The sequence below is a fragment of the Mirounga leonina genome, unplaced genomic scaffold (assembly GCF_011800145.1).
Source record: "Mirounga leonina isolate KUSES-001 unplaced genomic scaffold, KU_Mleo_1.0 Mir_150, whole genome shotgun sequence".
Classification (NCBI taxonomy): Eukaryota; Metazoa; Chordata; class Mammalia; order Carnivora; family Phocidae; genus Mirounga; species Mirounga leonina.
The window spans coordinates 8080796-8097344 of NW_023270374.1; the positions used below are offsets into that span (position 1 = coordinate 8080796).

General features: G+C 43.9%; 1 protein-coding gene across 2 annotated transcripts in view; it reads right to left on the reverse strand.

Annotated features, from left to right (window-relative positions):
- The window catches only part of PCSK2 (proprotein convertase subtilisin/kexin type 2), a 282136-nt gene that overhangs the window by 107861 nt on the left and 157726 nt on the right, over nt 1-16549 (reverse strand). For both annotated transcript variants that reach the window (XM_035005804.1, XM_035005803.1), the window contains one exon: nt 10396-10433. In XM_035005804.1, coding sequence (XP_034861695.1) covers nt 10396-10433 — 38 coding nt within the window. The remainder of the gene's footprint in view (nt 1-10395; nt 10434-16549) is intronic.

Genomic DNA, 16549 nt, shown 5'->3' on the forward strand with positions numbered 1-16549 from the left:
TATAGTGAATTACCACAAACTTAGTGGCTTAAAAGAACACCCAATTTATTGTCTCACAGTTCTGATCATTTGCTCACAGTCTCACCTTGCTTAAGATGTTCCTGGGGCTGCAATCTCATCTAAGGCTTGAGGTCCTCTTTCAAGTTCAGTGGTGGTTGGCTGAATTCAGTTCCCTGTGGTTGTAAGACTGAGGCCCTTAACTTCTAAGGGGTGGCCCACCATTCCCTGATGTGTGCTTTCTGCACAACATGGCAGTTTGTTTTCTTCAAAGCCAACAATGGATAGTCTCTACTGCTTAAAATTACTCTTACTTCTTCCTTCTCTGAACTATAGATCCTCTTTTTAAGGGGCTCACCTGATTAGGTAAGATACCTAGGATAATTTCCCCTTTGATTAACTTAAAGTCAACTAATTAGGAACCTTAATCACACATCAGTAATCCCTTTAACTTTGCCATATAATGCAACCTAGTCATGGGAGTGATAACCCATCATATTCACAGGTCCTGCTCACACTCATGGGGAAGGGGTTATACAAGGCGTTTACACCTGGGGGTGGGCATCTTGAGGGCCTTTTGGAATTCTGCCTACCACAAAAAGGCTTTGGCTTCAAAACGTAACTGAGAGATTTTAAAGAGAAGAATGGGATCTAGTTGAAACCAAAGTGAGATCCTCATGATTCTTGAATACAACTACATGAGTGTATTAGAAATATCCATGGCTCAGGGTCTAATCCTCTTTCCCTGAAGCCTGGGCATTGTTTCTTGGTCTTTTTTGCCACTTCAGAAAACTGAGACTGGATGATGGGTCAGACCTTTGGTCTCCATCAGATGCCCCGGTGCCCTGGCAATGACCTCACGTAGGCCAGCTTCCAGTGGACGCACGCACTTGGGCTCTGTGGCATGGCAACAGAACTTGGACAGGCCTTGTAGATGGCCACCCGCTCTTTCCTTCTGGATGGGGCATGTGGATTCAAGAATCTGAGCAGGCTCACTCACGTGTCCAGAAAGCAGAGTTAGGAAATAGGCCCATGAAGAAAGGGAGAGGGTAGAATCGATGTCACCTTAATAGGTGCAGTATTTCTCGTCAGAGCTGCAGTAAGGACATACTGGCAAATTAATTATTTGTGAGGTCTGCTGCAAGCAAGGTGGAGGTCACCTAAGGGTGTTTGATTCTCTGAGCTAAAAAGCCAAAGTCGGAAACCTAGTGAAATGTTTCACATCTTGGGAATTCGATGAGTGTCTCTGATAATGAGGAGGAGAGTAAGAAAGAAACAAAGGCCGTGGAGAAAGTATTCTTGACATTTGCACAGATGACTTCCTTGTGGCTTGTCATATCATGTAAACATGTACTTTTTCTGAATAGGTATGCTTGATGATAAGCATAATAAAATCCTAATAGTCTCATCAGCATCCATCCATCCATCCATCCATCCACCCATCCATCCATCCACAATTCAGTCATTTATTTATAGAAGAATGTCTATTAATGATCTCTTTGGGGAAAGAGGCCTCTAGTTGATTTTCTCATGAACAAAAAAATAAATGGAAAGACATTATCTTGGTCTTTAAGCCATTTAAATTTAGTCCAAGAGATGAGACTGTGTCAAAGGACTTTAGAGAACGTAAGGTAAGAAAATGACTTTTGTGGGCTACTTTTAGTCTTGGCTTCTTGGTGGAAGCAAATCTCCAGATTAAACCAATTATAATCCGATCACCCTTTGTTCAGTATCGTTTAGAACAAGCTTCTAAATGAATTCACATGCTGTATCAACCCAAAAGAACATTTTTAAAAAGCATTTAAGGATTTTTCCTTCTCTAACTTTTAGGGCTAACTTGCTTGGTCTTGCTGCTTGTTCCCATAGTGGGCAGTATATTTATTTCCAGGATGGCAAGGACTACATTATGATTTAATTATATACTTACAAGTGTGCCTTCCCCACTGAACTCTGAAATCCCTGGGGGTGGGGAGCAGATTTTTCACATTTTTAAATCCAGGCCACTAATACAGCATCTTGCACATGGTAGAAACTCAGTACAAGTCTCTTAAATGTTGACTCGGTTCAGTGGAACAAAAGCTAGTCAACTGAGCAACATGGAAAAATTGATTATTCATATATTTCTTTCTTCGCTTTTGGCTGTAGTTATACACCTAGGTCCAAATGAGCAGTTTCATTTCAGTTAAACCAGCTTTTATTTTCTCCCATTTTTCTATCAAAATACAACCTTATAAAAATGAACAGATTCATCTAGCACATGGGTTAAGTCAGATGATAGCCATTTGATGATCTGTCCAGATGATTAAGAAAAAGATCTTATCCCCAATAATCAGTCTGGTCTCCTGGTCATAAAATGTTTACTATGACCTGGCCAGCATTAACAAGTACATCAAAAGAAGTGAACACCTTCTTTCAGTAAGACATAAAGGTTGTTTAAACCTCAATTTCGAATGCAATATTAATGTGGTTACTTAAATATTAATTGGTCTAAAAGCCTGGAGCCATGCATGTGCTTGGTACTTTGTAGCATCTAGTCATCCAGGGCTTAGGACTGGGCCCATGTCCAGCAGGTGTCCTTTCATCATGGCGGCCACCTGCGACCTGGAGCCTTGGTGTGTACGCTGCTGCCAAGCTCAAAGGCACTTCCTCCGGGCTCAGAGCTGGCAGCCCTTCAGAGTGCTCCGGAAGTCCCTCTTCAGGACAGTTACCTGTCAAGAACCCATCAAAAGAACGGAAAAGTGCAGGTCCTAAGGGGTGGGCTTTTTCTTTTATAAGAACTTTGTTTGGTGAAATAACCCTGGAGCATAAATATACCACGTTTCCGATTTTGAGCTGAACCAAAGAGCATAATTTATCCTCTCCCATACAGGAACTTAATTGCATTCCTACCACCTGACAAGCTCTAGACGTTACAGAAATAAAATAGCTCTTGGCTACCTGCATGTGGGTTATCCACACCAAGAGGCATATTCTCTCCAGGCTTTCGGTCATGGGGACCTCAGTTAGTTCCATGGTCCTCTATTTCCCTCCCTGGGGACATGCATTATGGGGAATGGAATGAGGCCATCCACCTATGAGGTGGTTGAGAGATGGGAGTTAGAAGGTCCTGCATGCTAGACTTTCCATTCATCATCAATAGAGGATCATCCATCATATGATTTAGTGCCTGATTTTATTTGCAAAAGTATGAATGATGAATATTCCATTCAACTGAACAAAGATCTATTAAATGTCTGCTAACCATCATGCTAAATGTTAAGAGGGACACAAAATAGAGAAGTACACACTTTCCTACAAAGAGCTGGTGATCTAGTTGTGATGTAGTCATGCATTATAGGGGAATAGCTTTGTCGAACAAGTGAATGAGTAAAGTGCCAAAATGAATGATAAGATTAATCATTAGATTCTGGGAAAGTTTTCAAAGAAATACACCTTATGTTGGGATGGAAATCATTACTCTGCAAGACAGAGGAGGGGGTCTAGCATGGGTAACTGTAACAGCTTCTGCATAAAAACAACAGAATATGTCAGCAGTGTATAACAATAAGCTTTTATATCACTTATGGGTCTGCAGTTTGGCTGGGAGTTTGATGATCTAGGCTGGGCTCAGCTGGGCAGCTCTGCTTTCTTGGCTGGTCTTGCTTGCTTCTGGGGTCGGCTGGTTTCAGGTGAAATGGGGGAGCTCAGAAAGGTGGCTCCGTTTCTTCAGTTCTATGGATTGACTTGAGTGGCTGTGTTTCAGGCTCTGCCAGCTCTTCACCACCTCCTGGGTCTAGGAGGCTAGCCTGGTGGTGATGGTAGAGGCATAGGAGGGCACATGGGAACATAAAAGGCCTTGTAAGACCTCATCCATAAACTGGCACAACACCTCTGTATTATTCTATTGCTTTAAACAAGTCACAAGGCCCAGCCTGCAGTCAAGGGGTGGGAAATATACTTTACCCCTCTAGAGAGGGGTGCTTTCTTTCAGAAGTTATAGGTCTCGGGAAGGATGAGCTCTTGGTCAACACACTCTTCCACATTTGCTGCAGTCAAGAATCCATGGAAAACTCCAGCAAGATCATGTGATTCTGCACTGATTTTCAGCACAGGGTCTCGAGACTGCTCGGAAGATGACCCACAGTTTCCCAGCTGAAAGACGGAGGCCCTCGGGCAGATGCCCATGCCCCACCCTGCGATCACTAAAACATCAGGAGATGTCATTTCCTGGCCCGGAAAAATCCTCATTTGGAAAAATTGCTATTTTATAGTCCCTTCACTCACCTTGGGATTAGCCCTCCCCTCTGAATATCCTTTTAGTTCAAAGATCCGTGACAGAGAAGCTGGATGTGGATCAGAGTTTCTGCTTCTCAGGGCCATCCTTCTTCATTACATCCCTGGCCGTGAGCAATGGGTCTTCTTTCCCCTTGTATCTTCTGTTTGCTTGGATGTTCTTTTTCAAATAAATCTTTCATTTTTTTCAAATAAAATCAAACTTTTATCTTTCAAAGAAATCTTTTAGATTTACTTCGGTGACCTCCACTTTTTGGCTTCTGCTTTCCCTCACGACCTTACACTTGGTCTGGATGATAACTCTGAGCTGACCCGTGTTGTGCACTGAGCAATTGCACTGGCTTTTAAAGGCACTCCCCTGCTTGTCCTCCAGCGGGACAAGCTGTCATGAGGCAGAGTTGTGATCTCAGCTCTTTTGAGAAGGAGATGAATGTGTGTTGAACATCTACTATCTACCTGACAACATGTTATCTCAACGATATCTCACAACAAACCTGATATTTTTTTGCCCATTCCACCAATGAGAAGATTAAAGCTCAAGGGGGGGTTACAGGATTCCTAGCCCAAGGTCGCAGAACTATGAATTAGGGAGCCAGGAGTCACACTCAGGTTTGACTCCGTTTCCACTGTTGTCATGCTGTTAGAAACCCTACCTTTGCCTGCTGGTTGATTTCCAACTGCCATCAATTGCCACTCTGTGTCTAAAGACTCTCTGCTGTCTGTCCCCTGACCCTATTCTGCACGGATAATGCACAGGCCAGAAGAGCCAGGGAGTTAAACCCTGAGCTTCCCACCTTGCACCTGCTTCAGAAGCACAACCCTCAACCCCCGACTGACAAGCGTTGGGGGTAATTCTGAGAGGGCTCTGTCTACACTGCCTCCCAGAGTTCTACAGTGAGATTAAGTTCCCATTGCCCTCAGTGGTCACTGGCTTCCTAACAAACCTTTCCTGGCTGCTGTCCCTTCTGGTGTCGTTTCTCTTCTCCCTGGCTGGTACTTCCTGGAATCTTCTCTCAAATAAAGGACTTGCTTTTAAATCTTCGTCTCAGGTCTGTTGCTGAGAAAACCTCAACCCACTGGGAGAAGACTCTTCTTGGGTTTTATAGAACCACTAGGCATTTATTCACCTCTGTAGCTCCAGCAGAGCAGGCTTTGGAACAAAACAGGAGACACTCAGCTCCACTCTGCCTGCCTGTCCACGGAAAGCTGCCACCTCAGTCACACGTCACGTGTTCTTGAAGGACTCCTCCTCTGTTCTATGGGAGACCTGGAAGAACCCCTAAGCTAGGACTCGTACTGTGAGCACCGGCCTGTGATTGTCACCGCATGGGGGCCACACAGTAAAGTGGTGAGCAACCCCTGCCTGCCTGCCCCTCCCCTGTTAAGACGCATCCCACGCCTGTGTCCTCACTGACTCAGGCTCCTCTGGAGAACACCCATGTCTGCTTTCCCTCTTCCTCTGGGGTTTGCACATAGTGGGCTCAATACACAGGGATTCAGTGGAGTTAGACCACACATCTGGACCGGTTGCACAGAGAGAACAGGGTAGAGGAACTCTGATTTTGACTTGGTCTAAAATTATTTCTTGGCCAATACTCATTTCATGTTATTACTGAAGGGCTGGGGAAAGGAGGATTTTAATCATTTGGAATAGTGAGCATTGACCAGTGGGACTGGATCTCTCCGATTAAATTCAATCACAGAACAACAGAGTAAAAATAAAAGTGGTATTATTGTCCTTTGCTCCTAATAATCAACAGATTTAAAGTAGATTTGCTGAATTAAATGAACACTAATGACTTACATTATATAATGATTTGCAGCTTTCAAAGGATTTAAATTCTCAGTTTAAATGGAAAGAACCCTAGAGTACCAGCATACTCAGATTCTTCTCTCTCTCTCTCTCTTCCTCAGAGAGACAGCACAAGCAGGGGTGGGGAAGGGCAGAAGGAGAGGAGGAGAGGGAGAGTCTTAAGCAGGCTCCATACCCAGCACAGAGCCTGACTTGGGGCTCAATCTCACAACCCTGAGATCATGACCTGAGCCGAAATCCAGTCAGACCCTCAACCAGCTGAGCCACCCAGGCTCCCCTCTTCTTTTTTGATATATGGAATAAAGCTTTCAAATTAATTCTGCTTTGGGAAATGTTTTACCTGGTTTGATTATCAAGAAATTTTTGTTATAGTTGTCCAAGAACCTCTGATAGAGTTTTCACTTCTCACTGAAAATAATCAGTAGTGGGAAGAAATTTTCTCAACATAGTACCTTTCTGTTTATTGTAACCTTTAATCAATTAGCAGTCATCCTCCTGTGGTGAATGTTGCAAGTACGAGGCCTATATGCCTTTGGCCTGTCACCCATTCCCTGGTGAACTCCATCCAATTGCCTCCATCCAATTGCCTGAGTCTCCATCCAAGAGACTCCACAGTGTCTCTTTGCCAAGAGTTTTCTCTGAGACTGTAGAAGGTAGGAGGTGCTGGAATGTTCACATTCACACCCCCTAGGACCAGCCTTCAACCAATGACTGACAGGAGTTGATGTACAAATACCCCAGCCTCTGTGGTGAGCCCATCTGTGTTGGAAAAATTCTGGCACGCATGTTCAACACCATCTCCTGGATTCTCTAGCAGGATCAAATTCGAGCTGCTCCCCATGGTAACTTTGATCATGCACTGTCTATTGGCCGCCTTCCCTTCTATATTCCCCATTCTATCCTTGCTTCCGAGAATCGCCTCCCAAATAAACTACTTGCACTCTGACCCCTGTCTAAGGGTTTGCTTCTGGAGAAACTCAAAGCATATGTCACTAGAAGGGCACTATGCAAACTCATCACATCCAAGCCATTAAGTCACCTAACAAGGTGTGATGCCACCTGTTAATCAGCTTATCACCATCCACTGATTTCATTGTTCTCCTGGGCAGCTCTACTCCACTTGCCTTTCTCATTCTATTAGTTATAGTGTAAAATTTTTAATTAAAAATAAAGAAGATAAATTTGATTAGTAGCTTCAAAGTTGTCACTCTCAACTCTACACAGGGTGAGAGAGACACTGACTGGAGCCAACCAGTTGAGGTTCAAGTTCTCTGTTGAGAAATTAAGAAGGAGATATTTGGATGTTGTTTTCTCACCTGTACCAATGACTCGGAAACACTTCACAGCCATGTGTAATTATAGATAATTTTTTGGTAAGGTTCCAAGTGTTTGATAAATGTTGAAGACTCGGACCTTCCTCTGGATGGAGGCTGTTAGGTACGGAACTCACATTTCCTGTTCAATTCTTCGGTGACATCTAGTTTAAGTTTAGAGGAGATGGTGTCATCTCCTCCACATCCCAGCCAAATGGTCATTAACCCTCCCCTCTCCTGGGAGAGCTAACTCCTTTTATTTATTAGCTTCAATCATTGGACAGTTCTTCCTTTAACTGAACTACACTCTTCTTCCCACAGCTGTCACCCACGGGTGGGGATTTTCTTGGGAGAAAGTACTGAATGAGTTAAATGTCTCATTCCTCATGGAGAATTTGAAATATTTGAAAATGTATTTAAAGTGCCTCTTAGTTATCTTCCCCCCACCCAGTTTTTTCAGCTCTTCTTAGCAGGTTATGGTTTGGAGTCCCTCTACCATCCTTGTCACTATCTGTCATTCTTCATCTTTGAATGAGATGTGCATTGGAAGCAACATAGTTGTCCAAGAATTGAGGATTAGAAAGTTCAAATAAATTACAGCATGAGACAAGACTATGTAGCCCCTATAACCATGTTTTGAAGAATATTTAGTAATATAAAAAATGTTTATGACATATCAAGTGGATGGGGGGAAGCTGTATATGCAACAGAGCCCAATTTTATTAAAAAATATTCACGTAGAAGTGGAAGTCTGAAATATGCGAAAATATTAAGAGTGGTGCTATGGGCAGGTTTTGAACCTGTTTTGTGCTTTCCCGAATTTTCTACAGAGAAAATGTATTTATTTTCTAATTAGAAAAAAATTTTTTAGAATGAAACAAAAAAAAAAAAAGAAAGGAAGGAAGAAAAAGGAATACAACAGTCATAGAAGCCATAGCGCTATTCAGGTATATTCTGATATTGCTGATTTGAGGGGAGATGGCACCTCCCAATTTGGATGCTTCATTTTCCATTTTCTGATCAGGGTGTTTGGCAGATGTATCACGTTCTTGATTAGCATAGTACCTGTAGTTCATCAGAGCCCCAGAAGATTATTTTCCCACTCGAATTACTATCTCTTTTTAATCTGATAACTGGTATCGGGGGCAGCCTGTCACAGATGCATGTGGGCTGGGTGGGGGGAAGGGAAGGATGCCCAGGTCACTCTCTGTGTAAGCAGCCTCGGGATGTTTCCATAGTGTAGTGATTATCACCTTCACCTGACATGGAAGTGACCTGCATGGGGGCTGGACCAGCTGGAGGGAGGCCATGCACTGTGAGCTTCCAGCCTGTCTGACGGCTGCTGCAACCTTGAAGTCCTACAAGCTGTAAGATGTGGTAACACTGGTTTGTGAAAGTGAACAGCACCCTCTTTGGCTGCTATGCAAGGCGCTGGGTCCTGGAGATGGTAGGACCCCTGTGCAGCCTGTAAAAGAATATAAATGCTTCTGTGCAGGGAGCAGCTGGTGAAGATGAACCTGCCAGCCCTACAGGCTCTTATCCCTTGGCCATTTCTTTCTTTCTTTCTTTTTTTTTTTTTTTTTTTTTGCCATTTCTTCCTAAGGAAAGGCGTCTGGGTATCAGAGCCTTGGAGCAAACACAACACACGTATTTCTCAAACTCCCCTTTTGGGGAGGCAGAGAGAGGGTCATTGGAGAAGGTGGTTGAGGCCCTGCATGGGGCAGTCCCTTTAAGAAAGCAGAAGGAACGGCCAGGCGGACAGCTCCATGGTGCCTGCAGTGCGGGAAGAAGGTCCCAGAGACAAGGAGGGATCTGCTTCCTCAGACCTGCACATGGGCGCTGTGGCAGAACCTATAACTCACGGGCAGTTTCTTGTCTTTTCTATAGAGGTGGATTCTCATCTCTGAGAATAGAGCTTTGGTTTAACTTCTATCATTTCCTTCGGGGGGGGCATACTGGCTGGACTGTGCCAATGATTCATTTAACTTTATTATTATTATTAATAATTATCATTATTAAAAAGATGCTTAGTCCAACATATACTCTTCTAGATTTATAAGACCCATGAAGTAAATAGAAGTTCAGCAGATTGGTGCTTTTTTCCCTGATGCTTAACACAATACACAGACAGAAAATCTCTGTTCTCTCTTTGCAATGTGCATGTGCACACCTTCCAGGATGAATGAATGACCCAGAATGTTGAACTGACAACACTTCTGCTTGTTAACAAGCTTCTCTCTAATGAAGTCCATATTCTCCTTAATATGAGACTCTTAAGCTAACTAAAGTAAGATTTAAAAAAAAGACTTCAACCTGAAGGTTACGGGAGAAGTATAGCTTAGTACGAACAGCAGTGCTTGGCTGGTATACTCCCCGGGGTGAACATAAAGCAATCTCTCATGTTGAAAGGGTTTGCAGGTTTGGTCAGGAAAGCAGCGTGTGATTTGCTAGGTAAAAAGTTAGAGCGTGTGGATCTAGCTCAACAGCGTGTATCATGATTCTCTGTGAATATGTCTTATTTGTCAAAGGATACCATATGGTAGACTCAGTGTTGCAGGGGAAAGTCAGTGTGGGGTGCTCATAAGCACAAACAGTAAAAAAAAGATGACGTCCTTGCTTTGGTAAAGCTATGGTTGCGATGCGAGTAGTCCCTCTTTCTGGCTTTTTGCCATTGGTTTTATCCAGCAAGAACCCAAATGGCACATTTCCACCCTTCAATTCAATATCCTCAGCTAGAGTTGATTAATTAAAGCTTGCCAAGGCTCTCTCTTCTTCATCTCTCCCTTTTTTCTGGGCTTGCGCTTTCAGACCTCAAGTCTCCTGATTGTTTTCTCACAAAGCCACCACCATTCCGTGCTGCCAGGCCCCAGGCCCTGTCCCTTTGCTTCTGGTCTGAGCTGTGGCTCCAGCAAGATGGGCAGTTCAAGCGCGCATGAGTGGGCTTGCGTGCATGTGTTTCTGTGTGTGCGTGCGCGCCCACCCAGGTCAGCTTGTACTTACGTAGTTCGAGGCCAGGTCCGGGTGCAGATAGTCAATCCCTGTGAAAAGAACACCACAGGATGGAAGGTTAATACCTGCCACTGTGTCCTCAGGGAAATTACTCAAGAAAGCACCCTCCTATGGGGCTGGCGCCGGGAGAATGGTGTGGGCTGAGCACGTGTGCCTCAGGCTCAGTCTCGTGTTTCCATTCCCGAGTGAGGGTGGGCTGTGCCTCCTGAGTGGAGAAACAGTTGCCACCAGACACATCAGAGGAGTGAAGCCAATTAGAGCTGGGGCCCCAGGATAAGACTCTGACATGCATGTCGGTACTAAGGGGTTTAGTGGCTGCACGATGGATGGCCCATCAGAGCAGTGATCTAAGATTTGTGGAAATCCTGACATTTTCAAAGCATCAACTGGCATTTCTTCTGAAATGAAACTGGCCGAGGGAGGAAAAACAATTATCGTTTAACAGGGTACAGACAGCAAAGGATTAGGGGAGCGTTCTCTGGCATGGAATAAGAAGAACACGGCTGGGTGGGAAAAGCAATTTTGCAGAGGGCAAATGGTTTCTGGTGAAGTGTCCTGGGTGAGAGCTGATATTGTCCCTGCAGAATATAGCTTTCCAGGAAGCTTGTGACCTCCCTGCAGGAGCCATGTGCTTTCTCCTGGATGTGGCCCATCTTGTTGACCAAGAGTCTTTGCAATGGTAGAGTTAGGAGCACCCCTGCATTCCATTGCCCTCGAGGCCTCAGAAAGCACCGTGGAACTTCAAGGCCATATTGAAAGCTCTCAGCCAGGGGTGCAGAGCCATATAATCTTTACAGCATGCAGCCTTTAGCAAAACCAGCATCTCCCGGTGTCACGGTCATGAACATAGGTGTTGAAATCAAAGACCCAACCTTGCCGCCACCAACTGGCTGCATGACTTCAGGCAAGGTTCTTGGCCTCTCTGGGCTTGGTTTTTTCTCCATCAAGTGGCATGAGCAGTGAGGTGCACTTAGCTCAGTGGCATTTACTAGCTTTGTTGGATTTGCTGTGTTTAAAAGCTAGGGGTATCATTCAATCCCTCTGAGAGGTGGCATCTTCCATGTCAGCACCCTAAGGCCTGGCCACAGATACAGCTTTGCCCCGCAAAAAAGAACTAGTATTGGGATGTTTCTTTCAAAAAAAGTTTCTTTCAAAAAAATTTCTGGTTACACAAGACATTTCTGGACTGGGAGTCATTGTTCTACAGAACATATGTTACATCTTGTTGCTGATATTTTGACATGCAAAGCATGTCAATCACTGCTGCCATTCACGGCTGCTTTCTGTAATTTGGGAGAGTATAGCCTGTCACTTCCCATCCACGCTCCTCCTCCTCCTCCCCCACACCCCTTCCCAAGGACTGTAGAAGGGACGGGGGTCAGAAGATTCATTCGAGACTAGTATTTTTAAAGGTTGCCGGCCCTTGTCCTGGACCCTAATTCTGAAGTGGTCTGTTTCAGCTGTGGGAAAGTTTGGGGATGAGCACAGGCTAAAGAGACCACCAGATCCAGTTCTATTCTAGTCTCAGACACTGTAATAATTGTGAAGCTTCAGCCAAGTGTCATAATCTTCCTGAGCCTCAGTTTCCTTATCTTTGAAATGGGGATATTATTTATCTTGCAAAGCAGTGTTCAAGATGAGGGCCAATTCATCAAAAGGGTTTAGCTTGTAGTAAACACTTGATAAGTTATATTTATTATTGTCACCATTGGTCACATCATCTACCACATCATTAGAGTCATGTGGATAATGCAGAAGAGCAGAAACATTTTCAAAAATCTACCAGGTCTAGAATGTTGTGTTGAAATTAAATTGTTGTATGTATTTGTTAAAATTGGTTACATTTTGTAAACTCAATGTTGGGCAAAACATTTTGGAACATATAGATAAGTTAAAAACACACCCACAGGGCACACACAGAGAATATGTTTTTTTCTAACAGGGAGTCAATTTTTTTTGGTATAACTATACTTGTGTGTTTATTTTTTCAGTAATCTCTACACCCAGTGTGGTGCTTGAACTCACAACACTGAGATCAAGAGTCACGGGCTGTACTGATTGAGCCAGCCAGGCACCCCAGCATGATCATCCTTCTATTCATGTTTGTAGTGTGTAAGAAGATTGTGATGCATGTACATACACACTTAAGTCTCGGGAAAGCCAGGTACAAGCCACCTGCACTGCCACTCTAAGGCAGAAGCATTCAATGCACACAGTCTCAGGTGATACCCACCCCCCTCCTCCAACAAATCAAGCTGACTTTAGACATTGGGTATTTCCCCCTAAAAGGTGTACCATTCCTGGAGGTACTGCAATACCAGGTTGATGCGTGGAGTGGATGGAGCAAGCTCCTAGTCCATGCAGTGAGTCAATTTTTTAAAGATGACCCCATGTTCTGATAGTGCAAGTTGTCTGGGAGAGAAATTTTCTGAGAAATAGTAGTCTATTCTCTGTGAGGGTAAAATATCAAGGCAAAGAGATAATTTGAGACCTGAAGGAAATTAAAATTAAAACAAGATAAATTTAGCCCAACTAAAATAAAGGATCTTTAATTAGGTTAAGGGGAAGACTGAGTGTTAAGTTGGGACAGACGCAGACTTTGGTCTGAGAAAGAAGAGATTATTGATAGAACCATGGGGAATGACAGACATGACTCAAAAAAATATAATGAACTAAAGCATGAGATTAATGGCCTGGTAATTAAATAGTATTTTAATATTTTTGTCTATTTGATTATCTTTTGAGGTGGAGTGTACTAAATACATTTTCTCAATCAGCTTACTTACTTTTAATTCTTGTATTATTAATGTATTCAATTTTATTTTGCACTCACTGGCTTATTTTCAGCAGTGAACACCAGGCACGATGCAGGTCCTAGAAAAACAGGCTATTTAGACACAGAACCTGAGCTGTTCAGCTATCTATGGCTCCCAGTCTACAGGGGGGATCAACTCATCACCAGCCAATCATAACACAAATGGTATGCAAATGACAATTACTTGGTTAGAGTTTACATTAATATCCTGTCATCAATTTGAGTCTTTTCAGAAAGTCTAATCCACAGTAGTCCAAATTCTCAGGAAACTCTGATGATTCTGGAGATCTCAGAGAATTAGCAAGGAGCGCCATGTACATATTCCTAGTTATAATGCTAGTAATTCAGTTGAGATGTATAACTATGCCACACACCTTTTCTGGAGGTAGGTCTGTTCTCCCCTCTTCAATCTGAGTGGGCTATGACTACTTCTACCAAAAAGATGTTGCACGACTTTCAAGGCTAGGTCAGAAGAGGCCAGGCATCTTTCACCTGTTCCCTTTGGACACTTGTCCACTAAGGGGATGAGGTGGGGTGGGGAGGCAAATTCAACTGCCATGGAAGAAGCCCATGAGTGGCCCTTGGTATGAAAGCCTCAGCTGAGCCGCAGCAGCCAACATCAGTGGTCAGCCTTGGGAATGAACCGAGAATGTCCACCCCAGTTGAGTCTTCAGATGACTGCAGCCCAGCCAACATTCTGCCCTCAACTGCATGAGAAACCTCAAATGAGAAGTGCCCAGACTGGCTCTTCCTGAGTTCCTGTGCCACAAAATTATGAGCAAAACAAATATTTACTATAAGCTGCTAAGGGTTGGAGTCATTTATTCCCAGTAATAATACTGGAACAGATACCCTGCTAGTCCTTCTGAGACTGGTGAAGCCCAAGTTAGGGGAGAAAACATTGTTTTTCTATGTGATGCAGACTTCTAACTTTCTTGGTAGGGTAAGGCTGACTGCCTGGTCCTTAGGCTTGGACCTCCACTTACAAGGATGAGATCCCATTCACAAAGACCCACCAGGGAGGCAGAGCCAAGGGGTGGGCTTCAAACACTGAAGATGATGGTTAAGATCAGTTTGAGTAGTTTCTTGCCTCCCTAACCTTGGTTTCTTCATCTGCAATATGTGGACAATAGCAACAATCTTAGAGGATAATTGTGACTGTTTCCAAATTGTTAGGCAGTACCTAGTATATAGTGAGTACTCAAGAAATGTTAGTTTTTTATTAGACTTTATTTATGTATTCGTCAGAGAGAGAGAAAGCACAAGCAGGGAGAGTGGCAGGCAGAGGGAGAAGCAGGCTCCCCGCTGAGCAAGGAGCCCTATGTGGGACTCAATCCCAGGACCCTGGGATCATGACCTGAGCCGAAGGCAGATGCTTAAACAACTGAGCACCCAGGTGTCCCAAGAAATGTTAGTTTTTATTGTTACTTCAGCTTGAAGCTCTCTCTGACCCTGCTTCCCTGGCCTTCAGTCTTACTTCCTTGGCACCATCTGATTGACTAAAGTCCTTGATTCATGCCTTCACTGACCATCTTTGACCTTGATAGCCTGCACCTGTCCAGAACTGTGCCTGGGCTGGGTGGCTTCTACCCATCTCCATGTTTTGTTGGCCACATCCTATTTTCCAGTTCAAGTTCCCAACACCAAACAACCCTATCTACAACAAAAGGGGTGACTTATTACCATTAAGTGGGGTCCTTGCTGACATCTCTATGTCTGGAACATCAGAGCAAACCCTTAAGAAATGCTTTCTGCCTCTGTGGGCAACAGCTAACCATAGAGGTACTCTCCTTCTGATGTGTAGTGTATGGAAATGACATTAAATTGCACCTACATGAAAGCAGCAGATATTTATTGAGCATGTATTGAGTCATTGGATCTAGCAGAGAGGATGTTGGTCCAGTTCTGAGTTGTGCAACCAGCGAGTGTGAATGGCTATTAAAACAGGGCTGTCTATAGATTGACTCTCCCACATGCAGATAATCAAATTATTTCCTGTAGAGGTCAATTAAAGAGAGCCAATGATTAGAAAATATGATATTGTTTTTGCTCTTAGGTGTGAACGTCAGTATCGGTGTGTGTCTTTACCTTGTTTGGCGATGATATCTTGCTGAGAGAATATCTGGGAAACAATACCACACCATTTACTGATGCTCCCAGCCTCACCATCACACTTCCTATTCTAGGTGTTAGGGCAGAGATGCCTAATGACATGGTGTGAGACTGTTGACCATTGTCCCTGTTGTGTGGGAGGCCACTCCTGTCCCAAATGTGCTCATCTTGACTTTCAACAAGGGATTTGGAGAGTGGCTTGGTAGTTCCCCTCTTCTTCAGTTATCACTCTGAATAAGCATGTGCTGACTTAAAGCCAGCCACAAATCTTTTGTTTAACTCTGCACCAGGATGTGGAACCTATTCCTCCTCCCCTGGAATCTGGGCCTGAGACCATTCGTCCAATAGAAGTGGCTGAGTGATGTTTGCTCGTTCCATGTCTGGCCTATAGGAGGAGTGGCAGCTTCTGCTTCTTGTCCCTTAGAGTGACTGTTCTTGGGGCCTCCAGCCATCTATAAGAAATCCAGCCACCTTGCTTGTGAGACCACGTGGAGAGGAGAAGTCCTGGGACTACATGGAGTGGGAGGGAGACCGAGCCATTTTAGCATCCTAGTTAAGCATACAGTTGACACTGGCCCTGGCTATATTCTGACCCCAACGGCATGAGAGACCCTAGAGAGACGAATAGCAGAACTTTCCAGCTGAGCCTGGTCAACCCACAGAACTGTGAGAGATAACAACATGGTGGTTGTGTTAAGCCACTCAATTTTGGGGTAGTTTGTTCTGCAGCTGCAGATGACCAAACAAATAGAACTTTCTGTGGTGATAGAAATGAAGTTGAATTGAATTTCAGTAGCCGCTAGCCCCTTGTGGCTATTGAGAACTTGAAACAAAGCTAGTGTGACTGAGGAATTGAATTTTTAATTTTATTTAGCTTTAATTGATTAAAACTTAAGGGTAAATAGACACATATGGCTAGTGGCTACTCCACTGGACAGTGTGGATCTGGAGAAGCAGATGGTAAATTCAGATGGGTTTAGAAGATGCTCTACGGTAAGGTACAAGCCGTGGCCCAATAAGAAATGACAGTTCAGTGGTGGCCAGTCTTCCTTTGTTCATTTTTTTGGCTTTTTAATTTATTAATTAATAAAATAGTGGAGGAGTTGGGAGTTTAAATTGGGGGGCAGAGAGTTCAGTTTTGGGGGGATTCCCAAAGGCCACTAAATCAGAAGAAATAATATCAAACAAGAAACTGCTGAGACTTTCTTTCTGAGGGGT